Raw genomic sequence first — 23,241 nt, 5'->3', positions numbered from 1 at the left:
TCTTTAGGTGTACACTGTGGGTGCTAGATTAGTCACATGCTGCTATGCCTCCAGAATAAAAGAAATGATGACAGAAAAACTGCTCTGTCCTTTGTTGACTTTAGTTGAGGACAGTACTAATTTCAAAGTACTAATTTGTTGTATCATATGAACAGGGTACTTTGATGATGCTGGAATAATTGAGGACAGCATCTTCCGGAGTACTTTGATGTTGTTTCCGTTTAGTCACAGCAGTGCATGATATGCTGCTCTGCACGTTCTTTTCTATTTTTTGGTAAATGCTCAGATTAGCCACCCCTAGCCGTATGGAACCCTCAAGGAGGCAATCCCTTTGCCCAACTGACACTTCCTTTATCCGCACGACTTCCTTGTTTGGCTTTCTGGGAAGCCTGATTGGACATGCAGACAGACGCTGGCCACCCTTACCCAGTAGAACCATGCCTCTCTCTCTCTCTGTGTAATCCATTTAAGAAGCAGCACCACTCTCCGCCTGCTATCGTCACACTGTCAATTGCGGCTAATTCCCAGCAAACAGCCAATCAGCTCACACGTCGCACTGCCCGGCTTTCTTTAGCGTCCCCGATCTCCTTCTGGGGCTTAGGGGATCAGAACCCCGTCCACTGAGCGCCACTATTTTCCTCGATGCTTTTGAGGGATTTGCTAGCAATCACAGTAGGAACTAAAAGCTTGGTGCGACGACCTAAATTGTCGTCTAATTCGGGATTGAGAAACTTCCGGGGGAAGAAAGAGAAGGCTCGTGTGAGCAGATAATCTGTTTGTTTGAGAGAGTCAGGAAAACGGCTGCCAAAGCGCCCCGGGATGTCCGTTAGCGTGGTTCGATGAAGCGATGGCGGGGAAAGCTACTAACGGACTGGGATCAAATTTCCAAGCACGCTAAAAGGGAAGCCATGAATCCAATTAGGATTGATTGCACATAAATGAATGCAGAATATAATATTCAGGTGTAATACAGTGTAGCTTCTCAAGACAAGGCCTAAGAAGCATGGAGAAACAAATGTGTAACTCACTCCCATGATCTAAATTCCAATAAACTGCTACTCAGGTTCCAATGGCAAGTTCTTCTGTTATTTTACAGTACAACGGATCCTCTGCGTTCTCATATCAATCACAAATCATTACCTGCTTCCCACTTTATGGTCATTTTGATACAACAGAGTCTATGGAGTACAGTCCAAAAATGAAACAGCATCTTTGTCGAGGCAGCGACTGACAGCCCCTCTTTCCATCACCGATGTGTACTCTCAACAACCTGTGAGGAAGTGACAACGTTTAGTCTTTCCCGAGGCCACGTTTGCATTCACAGCGCAGTCGCTCCAGCTCCAAACTTAAGAGTCGTCACAAGTTCTTCTCCTGCCTTCATACGCCCATCAGACTTCATCTGATGTCGATCCCTCCGCGTCTCCTCAATATTAATGGCCCGCGTTGGGAGACGCCGTGGCACTTAATAGAAACATTCATTATTCAGGAGGTAGGCACATCTACTAATGTGCTCGTATGTATACAAATTAGCTCATGATGGGAGCTCTCGGGATGTGTGCCTCTTGAAGGACTGAAATCCCAGCCAGACAAAAGGAGGCAAGGACTTGTCACTGCCAATGAACAGGAGACGTGAAGGTGTGTCTGATGTCAGCACAAAGGCTTTGCTGTTGTCAAGCCATTCAAAATCCCATAGACTTTTTTGCTATTTCTGCAAAACCCTGACAACATTTCCAGAGCTTTAGAGGTAACGAAGAAGTCAGGACGACAAACTCTTTCACTAAATCTACCATGACATTTACTATGTACGTATGTACCTTCATAGTGCTAGAATAGTCACATCAGTGCATGATATGCTGCGATCCCTCCAAAATGAACAGAAAACATTTACTCAGAGAAACTGTTGTGTCCGTCTAAGGCAGAGGTCGGCAACCTTTAGCATTAAAAAGCCATTTTGCCAGTAAAAAAAAAAGGTCTTGAGTTGCAAAACATTACACAGCTTATAAACTTGTAAACACGTTGAAAATGTTACCTGTTACATTAAAAACTAAAACAAACAGAAGTGCGGCGTGTGTGTGTAGGCCTACTCTGAAATCATTTCAACACTTAACTGTGTAAGCCTTTTTGAGTGGCTCACATATTTGTGCAAAATTAAAACACAATGTAGCCAACTTTTACATAAAAAAGGCCCATCAGAGTTCACATATCTGCATATGAGTGTTGTTTGCTGGACACAGTTTACGCCTGCGCTGAATTATCATCAATAATCGTTCTATTGGTCCTGTCCTTGACTGTCTTTGCAGAGAGAGGCATTCTTTCATTTTCTGAAACATTTACTGTTTATTTTTTTTTAATTTGGAGAATAGATGCTCTGATATTTTTATGATGGATTCTTCCATGTATTCTCCATCTTATTTTCCTCAAAGGCAACTAGCGGCAAACGCAAGGACTTTTACTGACGTCAGATTTTTCTGGTAGACTCAAAAGTGAAAGCACCTATTGTTCTGCGGTTGCTTCTGAAATGTCCACCCCAACTCACAGCCACCGTCAGCTCCCTCACGGCACACTATCTGCCTCTCCTGGAGTCACCGCCTCTGCAATTAGTGTGTCACGGGCACGGAGCACATAGCTACTGTGCGCTTCTCGTTATACAACATGTTCTTATGCTCTCGTTAATTACATACATAATTTGATTTTACTGCGCGGTAACTTGCTTCAGACTCAACTCAAAACTTCTCTCTCCCGTGCAGTGAGACTCACTGCATACACTAGCCTAACACCCTCTCCGCTGCTCATCCAATCAGCAGTTAGAAGGCAGTCCAGAAGCATTCACGGACTTGCGATGAGTGGGATATTTCACATTCTTTTCGAAAATGTACGTCTCCTACTTTGGCGTTAAAAAAATCACTGCGCTCGGCGAAGGGAGCCGCAACAGGGAGGCTGACTGCAGCTGCACAATACAATAATATGCTTAGTTTCAATAATACATGAACAAGTCACAAGAATAATTACATTTTTTCCAGTTCAAAAGTCTCAAAAGGGCCAAAAATAAAGTAATATTTTGAAAAAAAAAAAAAGTAAAAATAGCAAAATGAAGTTGCTATACAATACAGGGTATGTGAAAAAAGTCATAATATTGCAAGTAATAAAATAAAAAAAATCTGATTCAAATATTATAAAAATGTACAATTAAAATAATATTTTTAAATAAACAAATGTAAAAATTGTAAGAGGCAACTGGGAGCTGAGAGCAATAATAGGAGAAAATAGTCACAAAATTGCAAGAATCAAACCATATTTTTTTCAAGATGAAAAGTATTAAGAATTGCAAGAATAAAGTCACATTTTTTTAAATAGCTGAATTTAAAAATTGGAACCAGAGACGATTAACTGGTTTAGTTGAAGACTTCAAGGTTACTTCGATGTCATTTGGTTTATCATGGGAGTACTTTGGTGTCGCTGGAACAGTCACAACAACAGCGCATGATACGCTGCTGTATTTGCAGGATGTACAGTACGTGCCTGGTTTTTTGAATGAGGACTTCACAGGTGGTCTTGTTTGTTTGAGACGGTTTAAAATGTTAAGTATTATTTCAGGACGGGGGACAAACAGGCGGCCTTGGTGTCCTCTCGTTGGTCCTCCCTTTCTGTCTCATCTCCATACAAAGCGCAGGAAATTAATTAAGTGTGCCATTTACACACATGCCTAATTGGCTGGAGTACATGTCGAAGGGGATATGAAATGAATAATGTGCTAGTGCGTTTCCAAGCGTAATTAAAGCGTGCGCCCTCCTGGCCTTACTGGGTTGTCGGTGACAGTTCCACAAGAACTGGGGGGAGAGGGCGGGAACAACAAAAAAAAAAGGTCAAGACCCCGCAGAGCATCTCACTTTTGGATAATTGCACCTGAACACGGGAAATAACTTGTATGCCGCAGTACCGGAGTAAATAAAGGTTGTTTTTTTTTTACTTGTATGATTGAATGTGCTGACGACAGCAGTATTGTTGGGTAACCTTGAGAGATGACACAAAGCAAAAAAGCAAAGGTTCAGTCATTTATAATGGAATGCCTTCTGTACTATCCCATAAAATGCCTGCTTGGGAAAGAGGTATGCGTGTGTCGACTGTCACTGACCTCGGTGATGCGCGGGTTGGTGCACTTGACGTTCTTGCTGGACAGGTTGAGCCAGCGTGTGGTGTAAGGGTTCATGGGGGGGCAGTGGCGCCGCAGGGTGCACTTCCCCTCGCCGCTGCACCAGCCGCACTGGAACTTCCTGTCGGCCTTCAGGCACACGCCGCAGCTGTCCCGTTGGGCCGCGCACTTGTATAAGTGCACTGGAAACACAGTCAAGCCACACAAAAACGTATGGGACTAAAAGTCGTAATATTACCAAAAAAAACCCAGTTACAATGTTGATTTGTTTCAATTAAAAAATAGTAAAGCATGGAAAAATTTACTTTGGTTAGAGTCCTTTTTGGTTTGAGTTGGACCTTCTGGATCGAATTAATGACATAAACCAAGGCACTGCTGTATTATCAAGAAAAACAGCTAGAATGTTGTTTAAAAAAAAAAAAAAGCAACATTCATTATTTTAACAAATAAATTCCCACACAGTTTGAGTGAATTAAGTTGTATTTAAACAAAAAACAAAAACTTTCAATAATATGTGAAAAAAGCAAGAATAAAATAATATTTTTTCAAGTTAAGAAAAAATTTGCCAAAATAAATACATATATTACAATATATTATATAATATTTTATATTATATCATATTTTGAAATAATATTTTGCAAGAGCAAAATTAATTAAATTGCAAATTTTACAGTATACTGTATATATATATTGTATATACAATGCATCAAGTGGATTGGATCAAGTCATGAAGTAAATGTAAAAATTCTCCATAGACACATAACGCAACAATTCGAGACCAGCAGACGAAAGTTTCAATAATATGAGAAAATAGTCATAATATTGCAAGAATAAAGTCCTTTTTTTGTAGATAAAAAGTATTACAAATGACAAGACTAAAGTCATCTTTTTTAAATAAATGAACGCAAATGAACAGAAATTAACATTAAAATAAGATGAACATGCGTTTTGGTGTCATGAGCACTTTTAATCCACCTACTATTCTCAATGTGCTGTGCTCGATCACAGTACGGTACGGCACGAGCCTTCATGGCCTCCACTCACCCTGAATGTTCTCCGGGTTGTCAATAATGAAGTTGCCGTTCCAAACCACAGAGAAATCCACAGGCAGCTCGCTGATCCTCATGCCCTCGTACAAATACTGGAAAAAGGAAGCGTTTTAAATGTTAGCCCAGCGCTGGTATGTCCTTCGGTTATTACCCCAAACTTACATCATCACATCATCACAGCGAGAAATAGGACAGCTGGCCAGACTCTCTGTCCCGGTTTGCCCTTAATTCCAAGTTTGTGGAAAGAGAGCGGGAAAAGGCAGGGAGTAAAATGTCTATGGATTGGATCCTACTGGGAATATAATACCGCGGTGGAGTGTGTGTGCTTGAATGGAAGGAAAAGCACACTGCAGAATTCTACACTCTACTACACACTACTGGAACACACACTGTGACAATATGGCTGTGCGTTTTGTTTACTAGAGAGCGACACCAACCGTACGCGTGTTACACTTGCCATACTGATCACGAACAAAGCTTTTTAAATTAATACTCCTGTTACATAGATGATCTTTGATTAATCTAAACCATACAAAGGCATTGTCTACGTGAAAACCACCAATTGATTCAGCAAAGTAAACAAAGGAGAACACGCGGGGGGGGTCGGGCATCCTACCGAGCTGTTCTGGCACTGCACGCTGGAGCTGTTGAAGCGCAGGGCGGTGACCCGGTGGCTGACCCCCTGGATGTGAAGGATGCACTCGTAGCCCCGCTGGCCCGACTGCGGCTGTGGCAGGTTCTTGGCTTTCAGCGTGATGGGCTTCACCTCCCCCGCCGGGATCAGGATCTCCTCGGAGCGCACCAGCTGGGGACAGTCCTGCGGGACGGAGACAAAAGGGCGTCTGTGCCAACCAAGCTTTTGTTGATGGAGTGGGTCGCTCGCATGCTGTGTGATGGTTGGGCAACGGGAAAAGGTGTCATTTGGTGACAACGGACAAAGAATAAAACGTCTACAATTAATGTCTGACACTTCTGCACTAATTACCATCTAACGAAGGCACTACAGTATGAGTCATGTGACTGTTACATACAAGTGGTTTACTAAAAGTGTTCTAAACAACAACACTGTAGTCCACCATTGTTGTACTGGCTTGAGAATGTTGATAAGCAAGAAATAACACCCACATTTCCTCTTTTTTTTGTGTGTTTTTAGTGTTAAGACTCAAATGATAATGGGGTCTTTTTCAAGAAAATACACTTTGAGACATGTTTTGAAATGTTTTTTGTTTGTATTTTGCTGTTCATGAAAACAGCATAGCTTTTGTCTGGTAACATGGTAGCGGCCTAGTGGTTAGAACGTCTGCCTCACAGTCTGGGGATCTGGGGTCGAATCTCAGTTGGAACATCTCATGCTGTGCCATAATGGCTAGCATGAAAATGAGCAGAGAAGCCTGGCAAGAGACAGCACGTTTTCACTGCGCTTAAAATGTGTATTCTTCCTCAACTGGTGAGTAGTTTTTATGTACTTTAGTTTTATTTTGTTTCATTGTACACTAGTCAATTTCTTGTTGCTTAAAACATTGGCTGAACAATTAATCCAAGTTAAAGATTTTATCCCTAACCCCAACATAAGGGTAAGGGGTAGGGCTTGGGCTAGGCGAGCGTTCGAACTCGGGCTAGGTTTAGGGCTCGGGCTACGGCTAAGGCTCGGGTTAGAGCTAGGGTTAGGTTTCGGGCTTGGGCTAGGATTAGAGCTAGGGCGAGGATTAGAGTTAGGGCTAGGTTTAGGGCTAGGGCTAGTTTTAGTACTGTGGCTAGGATTAGAGCTAGGACGAGGGTTAGAGTTAGGGCTAGGTTTAGGGCTTGTTTTAGGACTGTGGCTAGGGTTATAGCTAAGGCTAGGGTTAGAGTTAGGGCTAAGTTTAGTTTTAGGACTGTGGCTAGTGTTAGAGCCAAGGCTAGGGTTAGCGTTAAGGCTAGGTTTAGGGCTAGGGCTAGTTTTAGGACTGTGGCTAGGATTAGAGCTAAGGCTAGGGTTAGAGTTAGGGCTAGGTTTAGGGCTACTTTTAGGACTGTGACTAGGGTTATAGCTAAGGCTAGGGTTAGTGTTAGGGCTACGTTTAGGGCTAGGGCTAGTTTTAGGACTGTGGCTAGGATTAGAGCTAAGGCTAGGGTTAGAGTTAGGGCTAAGTTTAGGGCTAGGGATAGTTTTAGGATTGTGGCTACTGTTAGAGCCAAGGCTAGGGTTAACGTTAAGGCTAGGTTTAGGGCTAGGGCTAGTTTTAGGACTGTGGCTAGTGTTAGAGCCAAGGCTAGGGTTAGCGTTAAGGCTAGGTTTAGGACTAGGGCTAGTTTTAGGACTGTGGCTAGGGTTAAAGCCCAGGCTAGGGTTAGATTTATGGCTAGGTTTAGGGCTGTGGCTAGGGTTAGACCCAAGGCTAGGCTAGGGTAAGAGTTAGGTCTAGGGCAAGTGCTAAGTTAGTGTTATAGCTGGAATTAGGGTTTTGGTTAGGGTTTGGGTGAAAGTTAAGAATAGGGTATTTGTAAGTGTTGGGATGGGGTTGGGGTAAGAAATAGGGTTAGGGTCTAAATACAGATAATACTACTTTCTGAAAAGAAGACCTTGGATGGACGTCTCACAACACAGTGCTACATAGTGTGCTGGCATGGAAACAGTGCGTGTGTGCAGTCTATGTGTTTGTCTACCAACCTCTGAGGCGTTGACTCTTCCCTCCTGGAAGGAACAGCTGGAGGGGTCGTGGGTGCACAAGTTGCGGTACTTGCACCAGTGGCAGCGGAAGGCGCTGTTCACACATGACAGACACCTACGTGGATCCACACACACACACACACACACACACACACACGCACACACGCACACCGAGGGGCTGAGAGTGGCACAAAATTGGCCGTGACATCACAGAGGAAATGATCCCGAGCGCACCCCTGCTGCTGTTGTGTCCTGCTTCTTGGCTCTAGACCTGCTAGCTTCAGGGCCAAGTCCTCCCTGCTTGGATCTTTATGCTGTTTTTTATTACAACGAATATAGGATGTCCTGTGAAGGGGGTGTTTGTGGGGGGTGGGGTCATATTTGGCAGCACCGTCGTGATGAAAAAAAGTAGACGGGTAATGACAACAAATAAGACACTGGCACAGTTTGATCCTGCAATTACCATTGGAACTGCATTGTGGGTAACAAGCTGTTTTGTGTGTGTGTCCGTGTGTGTGTGTGTGTAAGCGTAGAGCATCACATGCTCTGAGACAAGGCTGTAAATAACTGCAAGATCAGAGTTAACAATATGTTGTAACAAGGGTACAAAAAGGCTCCAGCCGAAGGGCGCCAGGACGAGGCACGGTCAGAGCAGTGGATACAGTGCGTGTGAGTCACTTCATGATTTCTTGTGTCCAATCTAGTGGATTGATCATTAAAATTCAAATGAAATTTGAACTTTGAGAGTGTTTAAAGAGAGACATGTGAGAAAATGTTAATGCCTGTCTGAGAAAAGTGTATAAAGTGTATGGTGAGGGGTTTTACAGCCTTACAGCAAATACAGGTATAATAATTGTAAAAAAATTAAGTTGGCTACTTTGCGGATTTCATTGTGGGCTATTTAGGGATTAGGCTTAGGGTTAGGCACCTCATGTGGTCGTGGGGGGCTACCTGGTGCCCGCGGGCACCACGTTGGTGACCCCTGCACTAGCGCTTCTTGGAGACACTCTTGACACTGCCCCTTATCACACACATTTATGGGACCTCAGGGTGAAAAATACTATAATATGCTACCTTTACTATCAGCACAGCGTATTTTAATTGAAGGCGACGCCATGTGCTACCACGCGCACGCAGGCACAAGTCACTGCAGAATGTTGTATTGTTTTTAACAACAACACTCCTACCGCTCTGCTCTCTCCCGCCATGTGAAATATTCATGGGTGCAAAAAGCAAAGGGAGGGATCTCTGGCTGGGCGCACGGATGCTAAATAATAAGGCCGACTACTCCCCCCCTCAGGCAAACACAATGTGCGCGAGTTGGCATCGGATAGTGTGAGAGGCGGCGCGTGGCCTTTTCTTGCAGTGTGTGTGTATGTGTGTGTGTCAGTGTTGATGAAGGGAGCTGATGTGAGCGCTGGTAATTGCCTTCTCTGTATGGGGTACAAAGATATACCCGGCTATAGGGCGTGGAGCTATGAGCGTGTATACTGTGTGTGATCTGCCTTTGATTCTGCATGAGAGACATTGTTTCTCCACATAGACGGTGCAATGTGATTATGGATTGGCGTGCATATGCTCGCATAGCCGCTCTCAGTTTAATGATACATTCAATTTGTGCTTTGGCACTCGATACAGCACAACAGTCAAGCGATGCAAGCCATTAGAAAACACACGTACAAAACACAGAGCATGAAATACTATCAAAAAAAATAAAAAAGTATGAAATGTGGAATAAACGTAGGATTGGGGATTTGGACTTTTCCCATACATTCATTTGTAAATTTGGACCGTCACAAAGAGATGTGGTGCTACCTCTTTATTTATTTTAAAGACGAGCAGACGAGAGAGTGAAGTCGGAAAAAAAGTTTCAATAATAACAGAAAATAGTCATAATGTTACAAGAAAAAAAACTTCTTTTTCAAGGTAAAAAGGTGTAAAAATTGCACGAGTAAAATTCAATATTTCAAATGAATTAATAGCTGGGAGAATAAAGTGGTATTTATTTCCCCCAACATTTGAAACAGAAACATAAGTCTGAGAAGTTGCAAATGTACGAAGAGGGCAGGATTGATGCAGCGTCTTTTTGCGTGGGTCGTAAGACAAAGGTACTCACAGTTGGTGGACGCTGCAGTTGTAAAACTTGACCTCGGTGCTGATGAGCATCTGACCCGTCTCCTTGGAATTGAGCCTCAGCTCCACGCCCGACCAATCTGAAGGAGAGGAGACACAAAGACGTGATGACGATGACTTGTTGGACGTTGGCTTTTTGCGCATGTGAGCACAATTGAACTGTTCTAGTTGGAAATGTTGTCTTTTCTGGGGTGTCTTGTGCTAAGATGTTTGTTTTCTTTAGACTGATAGTAAGGCCAAACTCCTTGCAGGCATGAGACAGGCGGTCCACTAGCTCCTGCAGTCCAGCTTCTGTGTGAGACGTCAATGCTGCATCGTCTGCGAACAGTAAGTCACGGATCAGAGCTTCCCGGACTTTGGTCTTAGCGCGCAGACAAGCTAGCTGTTATAGAGCTTTCCATCAGCCCTGGTGTGGATACACTGTAGATGCCTTCCGTACATTCGCTGAAGGCATACTGTAGCAGCATGGAGAAGAAGATCCCAAAGAGGGTTGGGGCGAGGACGCACCCTTGTTTTACGCTGCTGCTCACAGGAAAGGAGGCAGATGTACCGCCATTGAAGCAGACTGTGCTGTGCGTGTCCTCATGCTTATTATAGCCCTCTAGACATACAATAACACTCCATAGTCACCTTTACACTCCTATTACCCAATATAGTAGACATAATCAGACAAAATAAGACATAGAAAACCTGTCTGCAACCTTCTAAATATTACTAGAACCTTGTAGACATAAAATAACACTCCATAGTCACCTTTACACTCCTATTACCCAATATAGTAGACATAATCAGACAAAATAAGACATAGAAAACCTGTCTGCAACCTTCTAAATATTACTAGAACCTTGTAGAAATAAAATAACACTCCTATAGTCACCTTTACACTCCTATTACCCAATACACAGTAGCTGACATACTAAGAGAAAATAAGACATACCATGCACGACCTTCTAAATATGGTTTTTAACATTATTATACATGTTGCAGTACCCACCCAGGGTACTGGGTACCATGGGTACCCACCCAGAATACTACCTATCATCACACAGTCTTTAAATCCATCTTCTGAATGCCTTATATTTGTATTTTAGTTCACAGAGTCATTTTTAGACCCGGAAATTCTTAGTTAAGGCAACATATATAAAAAATTTGCTCCACTATGCATATTTTTTGACGAATATTAGGCCGTATTCAACCACGAAACAGTATAATTTACAGTATTAATTAATATATTTTGGAAATTCCAAGTGCAATGTACTGAGGGATTACTGTACTCTTCCAATATTATAAAAGGCGGTATTTTTTCCCTACAAAACAGTGCAAAAAGTCTTTAAAAAAGCCGGGGTTTAGAGATTAACAGGTGGTGCCAAACAGCTTTGAACCTTAACTGAGTCAGAGACAGAAGCGACAGAGACGTCTGACATTGAGCAAAATACTTCAGAATGGTTTGGAAAATACAGTATCTAAAATCAGTGAATTATCTGGTGACATTGGCTTCACACCAAAATCAATAGGGTTCTTCTTCTTCAGCTAGCGTGGGCCAAGATGGTATCAAATATTTAGCTGTTTTGCACTATTGTGTCTTCAAGAAAAATAACAATTATACTCGCGCTAAGAGACGAGCATTCACTTTAAAATATTATTCCGCATCAAATTTTACGATGCTAGACTTTTTCCTGCAAGAAAAATCAAAGATGCAATCCAACTTTTGTTTATATTCTCCATACAGCACAGTTGCCCAAAGTGCTTTCTCGTCAATAATTTAAGCACAGACAAAAGGGCAAGTAGATAAACAGAAAAACAAACATAAAAACTAAGAAGACAAGACAATAAAACAACAGCATAAACACACTAACAGCCAACTGGCTTACTAAAGGCGAAAAGAACAAATGCGTCTTGAAAAAAGAAACTGGAAAATACAGGGTAAGCGATAGGTCATTACAATATTTGGGCATCGCGCTTTAGCAGGGGTGTCCAAATTGTAGCACGGGGGTCATTTGGAGCCCGCCGCTCGTTTTTTATTGGCCCACGGCACATTTTAGTCATAAAATTAAGCCAAAGAAATACAGCCAAAGGCATAATGTAACAAAAAATGATGAAATGTTGATACTAATAACACAAAGCTTTGACTTGAACTAAATAAACATACAGTAATCCCTCGTCCCCACGCACGTAAAATGTTATGGGTTCACTCAAAATATATATTCATTAATAAATCATGCTGTTTCGTGGATGAATATGGCCTATTATAAGGCAAAACATCTGTATATTTAAGCACATTTTATTTATTTTTTGCATAAATTAAGCAATTTTCAAGCATACTTGTAAAAATGGCTGAATGAAGTAAAACACAAAAGGCATTCAAAGACGTTGTAATGATATGTGGTATTCTACATTGGTCAATAGGTGTCAGTAATGTTACTGTAGTGTTGGCTTTTACTGCAGGTTTCAATTATCTCACAACAGGCACAATAATCCCTAATAAAAATCCCTTTTTTAAAATTTCAGAATATATTTTGTTTAAAAAAATAATAATAATAAAAATCTCTATTAAAAACACGGGCTACAGCTGCAGCCGCAACTCACACCAAGCTAAAACTCAACTCTGAACCCCGACGTCACTTCCTGTCTGCCTCCCCACTGAGTTCGTCTAACACCCGAACACATTTACAGCAACACACATGAGCGCAAGCCTTATTTATGTCTTATTTTCTGTTATCATGTCTACTATATTAGGTAATAGGAGTGTATAGGTGACTATAGGGGTGTTATTTCATGTCTAGAGGACGCTAATGTTAAAAACTGTATTTAGTAGATTGTAAAGGTTTTCTATCCCACATATGTCGTATTTTCTCTTATTATGTCTACTACATTGGCTAATATGAGTGTAAAGGTGGCTATAGGGGTGTTATTTCATGTCTAGAGGACTCTAATAATGTTTAAAAACGTATTGAGAAGGTCGAAAACAAGTTTTCTGTGCCTGATGTGTCTTATTTTCTCTTTGTATGTCTACTATATTGGGTAACAGCAGTGTAAAAGTGACTATAAGGATGTTATTTCATGTCAACATATGCCAAAATATTCCATTTACAAATGAGGAATCCTACTCCGCAAAAATTCACTTATCACGATTGGGTCTGGAACCAATTAACCGCGATAAATGAGAGATAAGTGTATATAAGAAAAAAAATATGTACGCATCCTATGATTTTTAGTATTTGAACAACCTCGCACTACAGTAAAGGAAAGGCTCTGGATGAAAACATAATAACATAAAAGCAATATCAAAAAAATATATACAGTGTATATATATATCATCAAAAAATCCAAAAACAAACTCATGAAACGTCATTCCTATGCTGCTTCCAGCCACTAGGTGGCCTATTTGAATGCCATCTGCCGATTGCTACGATTTGATGAGATGGTTCAGCTTTACAGATGTCACTTCATCGCTTTCATTGGCATCTCGGCTCGAGGACAGGACCGGCAAAATACTTCCCACCAATCAATGAGGACAATACGATGTGTGTGGGACAATAATACACCTGGAAAGCTCATGTCATGCTCTGTATTATTTGTAATATAAAGATGCTGCAACAAGATGTAAAAACAAAACAGTATTCCAATGTAATTTTTTGTTCATGCAGTCAGCCGAGCAGCGTTCTGGCAGCTTGTCTGTTCTCAGTAAAACAGCCTCTCATCTATCAACACGGGAAAACACACTCCATAAATACAGCATGATGTGTGTGTGTGTGTAGCAGCCTGCAGTTGAGATGACATCCAATGTGTAGGAGGCTTGTGTGACCCACAATGCCCTGTTCTCTCCTCAGCACCTGTTGGGAATCAGGCTCCGGTTTCAAGTACGTTCCTTCTCCGCACTGGAAAACAATCCAGCCTTGAGGATGTGCGGCCATTCTCTTTAATTCCAAGGTCGGCCTCGCCAACTTAGGGTATGTTTACACGACAACAACCTAGTCCAGACAGGAATGTGTCTTTTTTTTTTTTGCAAAACATTGACCGCATGGACCTGCAAAAACGGCCAACAACAACAGTACCGATGCAGAATATTGTTCGTGTTCGCCTTGTTTTCAGCCCCAAAAGTGGGTCGCGCATCCATGCCAATTACATTACAATATGTACTATACAACTGATTTCTGACTTATTTTATTAGAATTTATGCGTTATTTGTATGCATACAGTTATCATATAAATTCCTCTAAAATGCACCTTGAACATGTAAGTATGCCTATTAATGTTTGAAAGATGACGAGCAATTTCCAAAATATTTTTTTTTTACTTAAATAAAAGTATTTTTAAAAACCTCAATATAAATAAAAATCTAAATAAAAGAAAAAAATCCAAATAAAATAAATACATAAATGAGGGAATAAATAAATATAACAATAAAATAAAATAAAAACATTTATGAAATAAAATGTAAGAAAAATGACTTAACATAACACATAACACTTAACATGACTTTGATAAAAGGGGGTCACAACGTAATGACCACTGGAAAATGTGGGTGGGTCCCAGGGTCCAAAAAGTGTGTCGTAGACCCATTCTGAGTGGGTTGTGGACAACAAGTCAAAAATATAATTTTCCAAATATTTGTATTTCAAAATAAAAAAAAACAAACACATTATTCAGACTATCAGAAAATACATTAAAATATTTCAGGTAATTTAAAATATTTGTATTTCAAAATAATACATTTTCAAAATAAAAAATTGGACTTCAGACTATCACAAATAAATTCTTTAATGTAATTAATTTACATTACAGAAAATTATGTAACATACTTTAATTAATTTTTATTTATTAATCAAACACTTCATTTTTAAACCTATATTTTTGATTGGCAACTTCTTCCTTGACAATAATTAACTTTTATTTTAGAGTATTGATTTTTTTGTTTGTCCTTGACATGCCACCTTCTACTATTGTGCTCTGAAATACCTTTTGCACATGTAATTGAGTGTACTTTTATTTACAAAGAGTGTCTGTGTTTTGAAGGCTATTTTCCACTAAAATAACTTGGCTTCTCTAAACATGGGTCACCACATAGTGACCATGGGGAAATGTGGTTTCCAGGGCTAGTTGAGAGCCTCTGCTTTATGCAACACACCATGCACACTCACACGTTTAGAACTCATCATCTCAGTTTTCTTTGCTTCCACACCCAATGCAAAATCTGGGCCAAAAGTCTGAAAAAGAAAGATCTGAAAGTGGGGAAAAAATATTGAAACTGTAAAAATAACAGTACATTAAAATAAATAAATTATTAATTTAAGAAATAGTATTAATTAATTGTTTTAAAAAAATGGAATACATTTGTGTTCATTTATTTTTGAAAACACTGATGTATTTAAAATGATGTGTAAGATTATGTAAAATTCAACATCAAACCTTGAATTTTCAGTTTCAAAACGCATTTTTCCAAGTACAAAACTTTTGTCCCTGATATAGCTCCATCATGCCCTCTTAAATTTCCCTTCTCCACACTTCCGTCTTCCTGAGCCGGCAAGATGGATGTCTTAATAGAAGATTGTGGGGGTGTGGATGACATTTACCTGGGGGAGAACATTCATATTAGGGGGCCCCATGCCTCATTCCTCGGGGGAGTTTTGGCCAAACAGAGCTGTCATTTACTCGCAGGATGGAGGATTAGCATCACACCGCCCTCCCCTCCCCTCATCTCTCACCCAAAACACACACACGCGCACACACACACCATCTATTATTCAGCATGTTTGGCCATCTCGCCTCGCCTACAACACACACCTGATGGTCCAACAACAGCTGTTAGCGCTCATGGTGCTAGCTAGGTGTGCAAATCAATGTAATGAATGTCACACACTGCCATGACAATGAGGATGAAGGTCTACGCAAATTCAGCTGGATCGAACCTATCAAAATGATTTCATTACTATTCACGCAACGAGTGTACCCACCCGAAAGTGGTGCAATTTGGAGGTAAAACGACACTTCATGGGAACATGTGTCCCAAAAGTGAAAGAAATCATGTGAGACTTCTTAATGACTCATTTTACAAGCGGGTTTTGCTTTTTCTTTGATCTGTTTGCGTTTTGTCCGTGTGCCAGTGATGTGTGACGATGACCATAGAACAGGATGGGGCGAAAGCTTAGGTCAAAACCGGTTGTACGGGCGTCTACGTGCAAAAAAGCGCAAGAAGCGCATGGACCGTAGACCGGCCCGCAGGGGTTCTTTGTCATGTCACACAAACTCTATGGGCGCTGAGGTTGTTTGCAGTTGCAAGACAAACTTACGCACTTACATATGTACGTCTTCGTGCGTCGTCCGTACGGCCAACGTGTGGCTTTCTTATGTTTCGCTGGTGTCAGGTCAAATGTGGTCAAAATGTCAATTTTTTGCTACGCTGTATTTGCGGACTCCTATGTGTGTCGGTGCACCACACAGCCATCCCACTTACGTAATTAGTGCAGCCAGCGCACGTTCAGATATTTCGTATGCCCTCCATGCGTGACAAGTGCATCAATCGCATGAAATGTTGAGTATTTAAAGCTGCAAGGGTGCCTGAGGCTTTGTTTTATATGCTTTATTATATCTGTATTTTAATTCATGTATATTTGGTTTCTCCTCTCATTGCTGCGTCTCTATGATTCCTGTTGCAACGCATATTTTTATTTTCATGAACGGATATGATGCGTACGCCTGTGGTGCATCTGCGCACGTGCTGCATGAGGTCACGGTTGGTGAATGAAGACATTCTACATGCTGGCGAAGTCTTTTACTGAGCGTCATTAAGGAAGATAACCCCCAATATGTTACACATACTACGTACAGGTATTTATTTGTTACCATTTATGTTCATAAATAGAAACAAATAATAAGAAATATCAGGGCATGTGACGTCCCAGAAGCTCTGTCATAAAAAAATTAATTGACGTAGGTCTCGCGCATGTGCACAACCGATCGTGTTTTCGGCATTGGTACGCACAACGTACAGATCGTGCGCAGTTCTTGAAACTGGAAGGCAAGGTCAGTACTTGTATTTCAAGTTTGACGATCTTGCCACAGCCGCACGTCTGAGCAGCCTGAGATTTCGTGTGTGGCACGCACGTTCGACTTACATGTTTGCTGTGATCTTATTCCTTCTTGGTCACCACAACTATGTTCTCCGTGAACAAAAAAAACGCAGCCATTTGCACGTCCGGTTGTGACCTACACTTAACATGAATACACTTATTATACACAACTACTACTGCTGCTGCACTGCCTATAAAAGGCCACTAGGTGGCAGTTAACCACAAGCAGGCAGGCTACTTAGCTTGTTTGCTATCATTTTCCTAACTTTTGGACTCTGACAAAAGATATAGGCCAAAAAAGACCACAAAGGAAAATACTGGGTCTCTGGGAGGCTGTGATTGTTTATATTCATATGGTATTACTGTACAAGTATTTCTATTACCACTGGATGAGTAGGAAAAAAGAATACTCTATTTAAAATGTGTAATGTGAATGTATGAATTATTAGCTATTTTTATTATCTATTTTGTATTATTTATTTCTCCATTCATTATTTATTGTTTAATGTATTTTGTTTTAATTTTCAAATATGAATTATTTATTCATAATTATTGTTTTACTTTTAATTCATCATGTATTGTTTAATATACTATGATTAAATATCATTATTAATGCTTATTATATATTACTATACTTCTATATTAATATTTTTTATTAATGAATTCAAATAATTATTTATAGTTTAGAGTATTGTGTTTTAATTTAAAAAACAATGGATACATTGCATGGCAAACATGTTATTCAAATGATATTTCCTTTGATTATCTTATAATATACTTATTATAGACTACATAACACATTAATTCCAACAGTACCTATAAAAGGCCACTAGGTGCCAGTATTGCTCTGCAAAGACCTTCCTATTCCCTCTACAATTACACGTCTTCAAATGTTTACATTATTTTACTTGTATTATGCAGTGGTTAACGTCTTTTTGCGCATGTATGACAGTTAAGTATGTTAAAAGGTCATTTCAAGCTTCTAGGATGGCCACGGTTTGAAGGTTTGAAGGTTAATGGTACTCCGAATAAATGAGCACGAGGCAATATCCTTATATTGAATATGTAAATCATCCATAATAACACTTTTCTATGCTGGCTGGGAGGAACGGTGTGCCCCGTAGTGAGTGGTGAACGGCCACCTATCAAGTTCCCAAATGTGGTTCCTGCATGTTTCAATAGCACATCATACATTTCTCAGTAGGAACCCGTCTCTCAGTGCCAGAGCGCTAATCCCCCACATTAACTTCCCCGTCATGTTAGCACCTTTGGCTCTGCAAACAACCCGAGGGTCCTAATGTGCTCAGCCGTGGAATCAGACACAGGCCTACTCCGATCTGATCCTCCATCACACGCTAATACGACGGGGCCTCGTGTCGGGCACAGCTGTCTGCCACCAAACTGATGCGGGATCAGTGGGGAGCTCTGATGATGATGATGCTGGATCAATGACTGCATCTCGGTGTGTGTGTGTGTGAAGTGATTGAAAAAGGGATGGTGAAAACCAGGAAAGATTGGAATCATGAAAGATGCTTTGTTGGCCATTGGGAATGATCAGACGGGTTCTGTGATTTCTCATAGTTAATCATGTGATATATATTCACTCTACCCTGGCTAGTTTGTAGCAATAAGATAGTGTTGTGTCGTAAAGCTATGTTTCACTAACTGAGGGTTGGGACTCAAAAAGCTATTTTATTCACTGTCAATTAATGGATTTTTTTACATTAAAAAGCTGCAAGCTACTTAATTGACTGTCAATTCATTTTATTTTAACTTGTTTACATTTTAACATTTTAAATTAAAAAGCTGTAGGCTACCTCACTGACTACTAATTCATTTTATTTCATATTTATTTTATTTTTTACATTTTAAACCGTTTAATGAAAAACGTGTAAGCTATTCTGTTGACTGTCAAATAATTTAATAAATTTCTAACATTTTTTTGCTTTAAAAAGCTACCAATTATACTTTTATTTGAATGTTTATATTTTATTACATTTGAAAACTTTTAATTAAACAGATGTCAACTATTTTATTGGCTGCCAATTGAATTTATTTTATGTTTTTAAATTTTAACATTTTTAATTCTAAGATCTAAGATAATTAATTTTTTAAAAAACTTTATTTAAATTTTTAAATTTTTAGCTAAATCGGTGTTGACACTGACGCCTAATTCATTTTATTTAAATTTTCAGTGTTTTTTTGTATATTTTCAAACTGTTAATTTAAAATCTGTAAAATCTGTATTTTAAAAAACATGTTAAAAGTTTTACTTAAAAAGCTTCCAATTGACTTAATTTAAATTGTAATATTTATTTACATTTTTTAATTTTGAATTAAAAAAAATGTAAGCTATTCTATGACTGTCAATTAAATTTACTGAATTTGTTTTTGTTTTTTTTTACATTTTATCTTTTTTAATTAAAAAGCTGTAAGCTACTTCAGTGACTGTCAATTTGTTTTATTTTAACTTTATTTGTTTACATTTCTACATGTTTAGGTAAAAAGGTGTAAGCTATTTCATTGACTACCAATTCAACTTATGTCAATATTAATTAAATTTTTTTTTTTACATTTTCCAACTTTCAATTTAAGACCCGTTAGCTATTTTATTGACTTCCTTTTCTTTTTACATTTTAAAAATATTTCTTATACCAATTCATTTTATTTATGTATTTACTTATTATTTTTTTTAACTTTTAATTAGAAAGATGTAAACTACTTTATGAATTTATTTACTTTTTTCCATTTTAAAAATAATAATAAAAATTGTAAGCAACTCCATTGACTGTAAATGCAATTTATCGTAACTTATAATTTTTTTTAAATATATAAAAAAAAAAAAAGCTGCGAGCTATTTTGTCGGCGTACCGGTGTATGTGTGTACCTGAAGTACCTTGGTCGGTAGGGATGAGGGGGACGTCCTTGGCGGTGGGGGACACGCACAGTATCTGGTTGCCGTTCACCTGGCCGTCCACCTCCGTCAGGTTGCCAAAGGAGCAGGTGATTCCCGCCGAAAGGTCCGGAACGTCGCTGACCTTCACCAACAACTGCACATAGAACACAAGAGATGTAGACTTTTTCAATAAATACATTTGCAAATGATATTTCATCATATGAGTCATTTTATCAATACAATAAAATGCTAGAATGATAGCATCTACGGTGTGTGTGCCCATGGAGATACTTGTTCAAAACCTGTTTTATTGGTTATGTAGCTACGGACGTGCAGCAATGTCATTATAATTTCAAAAAGTGGGGATTTTTCATGGGGCAGCGCCTACTGTACGTTGTACATTATGTATGCTAAAAAGCCACGCATTTGCACATATGCAGATGCTCGCGTTTGAAGTCGTTCTCAGGAGAGCTGGCGACACCGCCACACTGTCGTGTTCAGCTGTTCTGCCTATAAATAAGCGAATATATATTTATATTTATAAATAAATCCCGCAGGCGGGCGTCGCGCGATCGCTCTCTCTCGCCACGAGAGGCCGCGGATAATTATCGGCGTGTCATTTCGTCGTCGTCTTCCTGCTTTTACGGCGCTTCTATTTGGGCCAAGGCGCTGTTTGAAGTTTCCTTTGTGTTTTTTTATCTGCCTGTGAACTAAACACCGGAGGGCTGCTGGGACCCGCCAGGCAGCCGAGCAGCTTAACTGTCGGCCTTTCAAGAGACGCCGCGTGTCCCCGGTATCCCTCGTTAGCGACCGCCAGGAGGACGGCGATGATCTTGACGACCACGTGGGATTGGAACGTCGTTGTCGAGGTTAAGTTGTGTCGCCGCGAGACCTCGAAGCAATGGACGCCTTAACTGGGTAGCGGTGGCAAACGGGACGGTAAAAGAGGGACATCTGGTTTGGGACAATTTTTAACTCTCAGCCAAATACCAGTTTTGTCACATTTTTTTGTACGTTGGCTTGGTTGTCTTGTTTAAAGAATCTTATCGAAATCAAAGTACAACAATACGCACAATGTACGACGGTTACAGCAGGGGTGTCCAAAGTGCGGCCCAGGGTCCATTTGCAGTGTGCTGCACTTTTTTTTATTGGCTTGAGGCACACTCATTCAATCCCAGCCATTTTTCAAAAAACAACCCTTTCAGTAGCGGCCATTTTAGACGATTTGGACTGATCTTTCAAGGCACACAGAATATTGTGTTCTATGGCTGCTATATAAACATGGAACCTACCAGAAGAGAGATTAGACTCATCAGAAACAAAAAAGTTTGTTTCTACCTTTTTCCGTTCTTTAGTAATCAGCAGTAAAACATCGGTATTTAATGAGTTCATTAAAAAAAAGTCGCACTCTAATGAAAATAAAGAATAAAACAATAAAAATACAAGAATAAACTCGGAATGTTGTGGGAAAATATAATGCAATTTTAGTAACAAAGTTGAAATATTTAAAAAAAAGTAATTTTTTAATGTTGTAATATTATTTTTTAAAAAAAACAAATAAAGTTGTAATTTTTATAAAATCAGGTTACTGAAAAAGTTCTAATGTTACAAGAATAAAGTCAAAATAATGTGGGAATAAAGTCATAATTGCAAGAAGAAAATTTACAAGATAAAAGTTGGAATATATATATTTATAAAAACAGCTGTAACTTTACAAGAATAAAGTCTAAATATTATGGGAATAAAGTCATAATTACAAGAAGAAAATTTACAAGAAAAAAGTCAAAATATTAAGAGAAAAAAGTTCTAACGACAAAAAAAGTCACATCACGAAAATAACATCGTAATATTACAAGAAAAAATAATGTGAATTTATTGACACAGAGCTGAAATATTAAAGAATAACCTTTTTTTTAAGTCATAATATTGTCATACACAAACAAAACAAAATAAAGATGTCATTTTTGGAAAATTCGGTTAGGGAAAAAGTTATAATATTACGGGAATAAAGTCTTAATTACAAGAAGAAAATTTACAGAAAAGTTGAAATATATTTTTTGAAAAAGCAGCTGTAATTTTACAAGAATAAAGTCAAAACTTTAAGAGAAAAAAGTTGTGTTCTACTCACAAAAAAAGTCACGTCACGAGAATAAACTCGCCATATTACACGGAAAAATAATGTCAATTTAGTAACATAGAGCTGAAATATTAAAGACAAAAAACATTTAAAAAAAAAAGTCATAATATTGTGATAAACAAAACAAAATATAGTTGTCATTTTTAGAAAATTCGATTAGGGAAAAAAGTTATAATATAACAGGAATAAAGTCAAAATATTACGGGAATAAAGAAAATGTACTAAAAAGTTGAAATATATTAAAAAAAACAGCTGTAATTTTACAAGAATAAAGTCAAAATATTTAGAGAAAAACGTTGGGTTCTAACGAGAAAAAAAGTAATGTCACAAGACTAAACTTGTAATATTACGAGAAAAAATGAGGTCATTTTAGTCACAAACAGTTGAAATATTGAAGTCATAATATTATGATAAACAAACAAAAGAAAATAAAGTCATTTTTGCAATATTAGGTTAGTAAAAAACAGTTCTAATTTTATGGGAATAAAGTCAAAATATTATGGGCATAAAGTCACATTACGAAAAGACTATTTAAGATTTTTTAAGACTAAGACTATTGAAGAAGAAAGTTGAAATATTTGTAAAAACAAACACAACAACATTTCGTTTACAAATGTTTACATTTTTAAAGTTTTAACTAAAAGTATATCAACTATTGTATTGAATGGAAATTCATTTTATTTTAACATTATTTGTTTACATTTTTAAGTAAAAAGGTGTAAGATATTTAATTGATGAGTAATTCATTGAATATTTTTTATCATTATCAAAAAAGATACCAATTAATTTTATTGAATTTTATTTGTTAATTAATTTTTGTTTACATTTTAAAATATTTTGTTAAAAAGTGGCAAGCTATTTCATTGACTACTAATTTCCATCCATCCATCCATCTTCTATCGCTGATCCGAGATCGGGTCGCGGGGGCAACAGCCTAAGCAGGGAGGCCCAGATTTTCCTCTCCCCAACCACTTTGTCCAGCTCCTCCCGGCGGATCCTGAGGCGTTCCCAGGCCAGTTGGGAAACATAGTCTCTGCAACGTGTCCTGGGTCTTCCCCGAGGCCTTCTACCGGTCTGACTTGCCCTGAACAGCTCCCCAGGGAGGCGTCCGGGTGGCATCCTGACCAGATGCCCAAGCCACCTCATCTGGCTCCTC

The 23,241-nt window shown here is 39.0% G+C and overlaps 1 protein-coding gene across 1 annotated transcript in view; it reads right to left on the bottom strand.

The window, feature by feature from the left end:
* Positions 1-23,241, bottom strand: part of plxna2 (plexin A2) — a 231,996-nt gene that overhangs the window by 60,122 nt on the left and 148,633 nt on the right. The window contains exons 7-12 of the mRNA XM_054783875.1: positions 19,949-20,102; positions 9,966-10,062; positions 7,850-7,964; positions 5,816-6,016; positions 5,195-5,291; positions 4,133-4,332 (exon numbers count right to left, since the gene is read on the bottom strand). Of these exons, the coding sequence (XP_054639850.1) occupies positions 4,133-4,332; positions 5,195-5,291; positions 5,816-6,016; positions 7,850-7,964; positions 9,966-10,062; positions 19,949-20,102 (864 nt within the window). The remainder of the gene's footprint in view (positions 1-4,132; positions 4,333-5,194; positions 5,292-5,815; positions 6,017-7,849; positions 7,965-9,965; positions 10,063-19,948; positions 20,103-23,241) is intronic.

This window comes from Dunckerocampus dactyliophorus, chromosome 1 (assembly GCF_027744805.1).
Source record: "Dunckerocampus dactyliophorus isolate RoL2022-P2 chromosome 1, RoL_Ddac_1.1, whole genome shotgun sequence".
In the NCBI taxonomy this organism is placed as follows: domain Eukaryota; kingdom Metazoa; phylum Chordata; class Actinopteri; order Syngnathiformes; family Syngnathidae; genus Dunckerocampus; species Dunckerocampus dactyliophorus.
The sequence above is the reverse complement of the archived record's forward strand: the minus strand, read 5'-3'. Positions and strand labels throughout refer to the sequence as shown.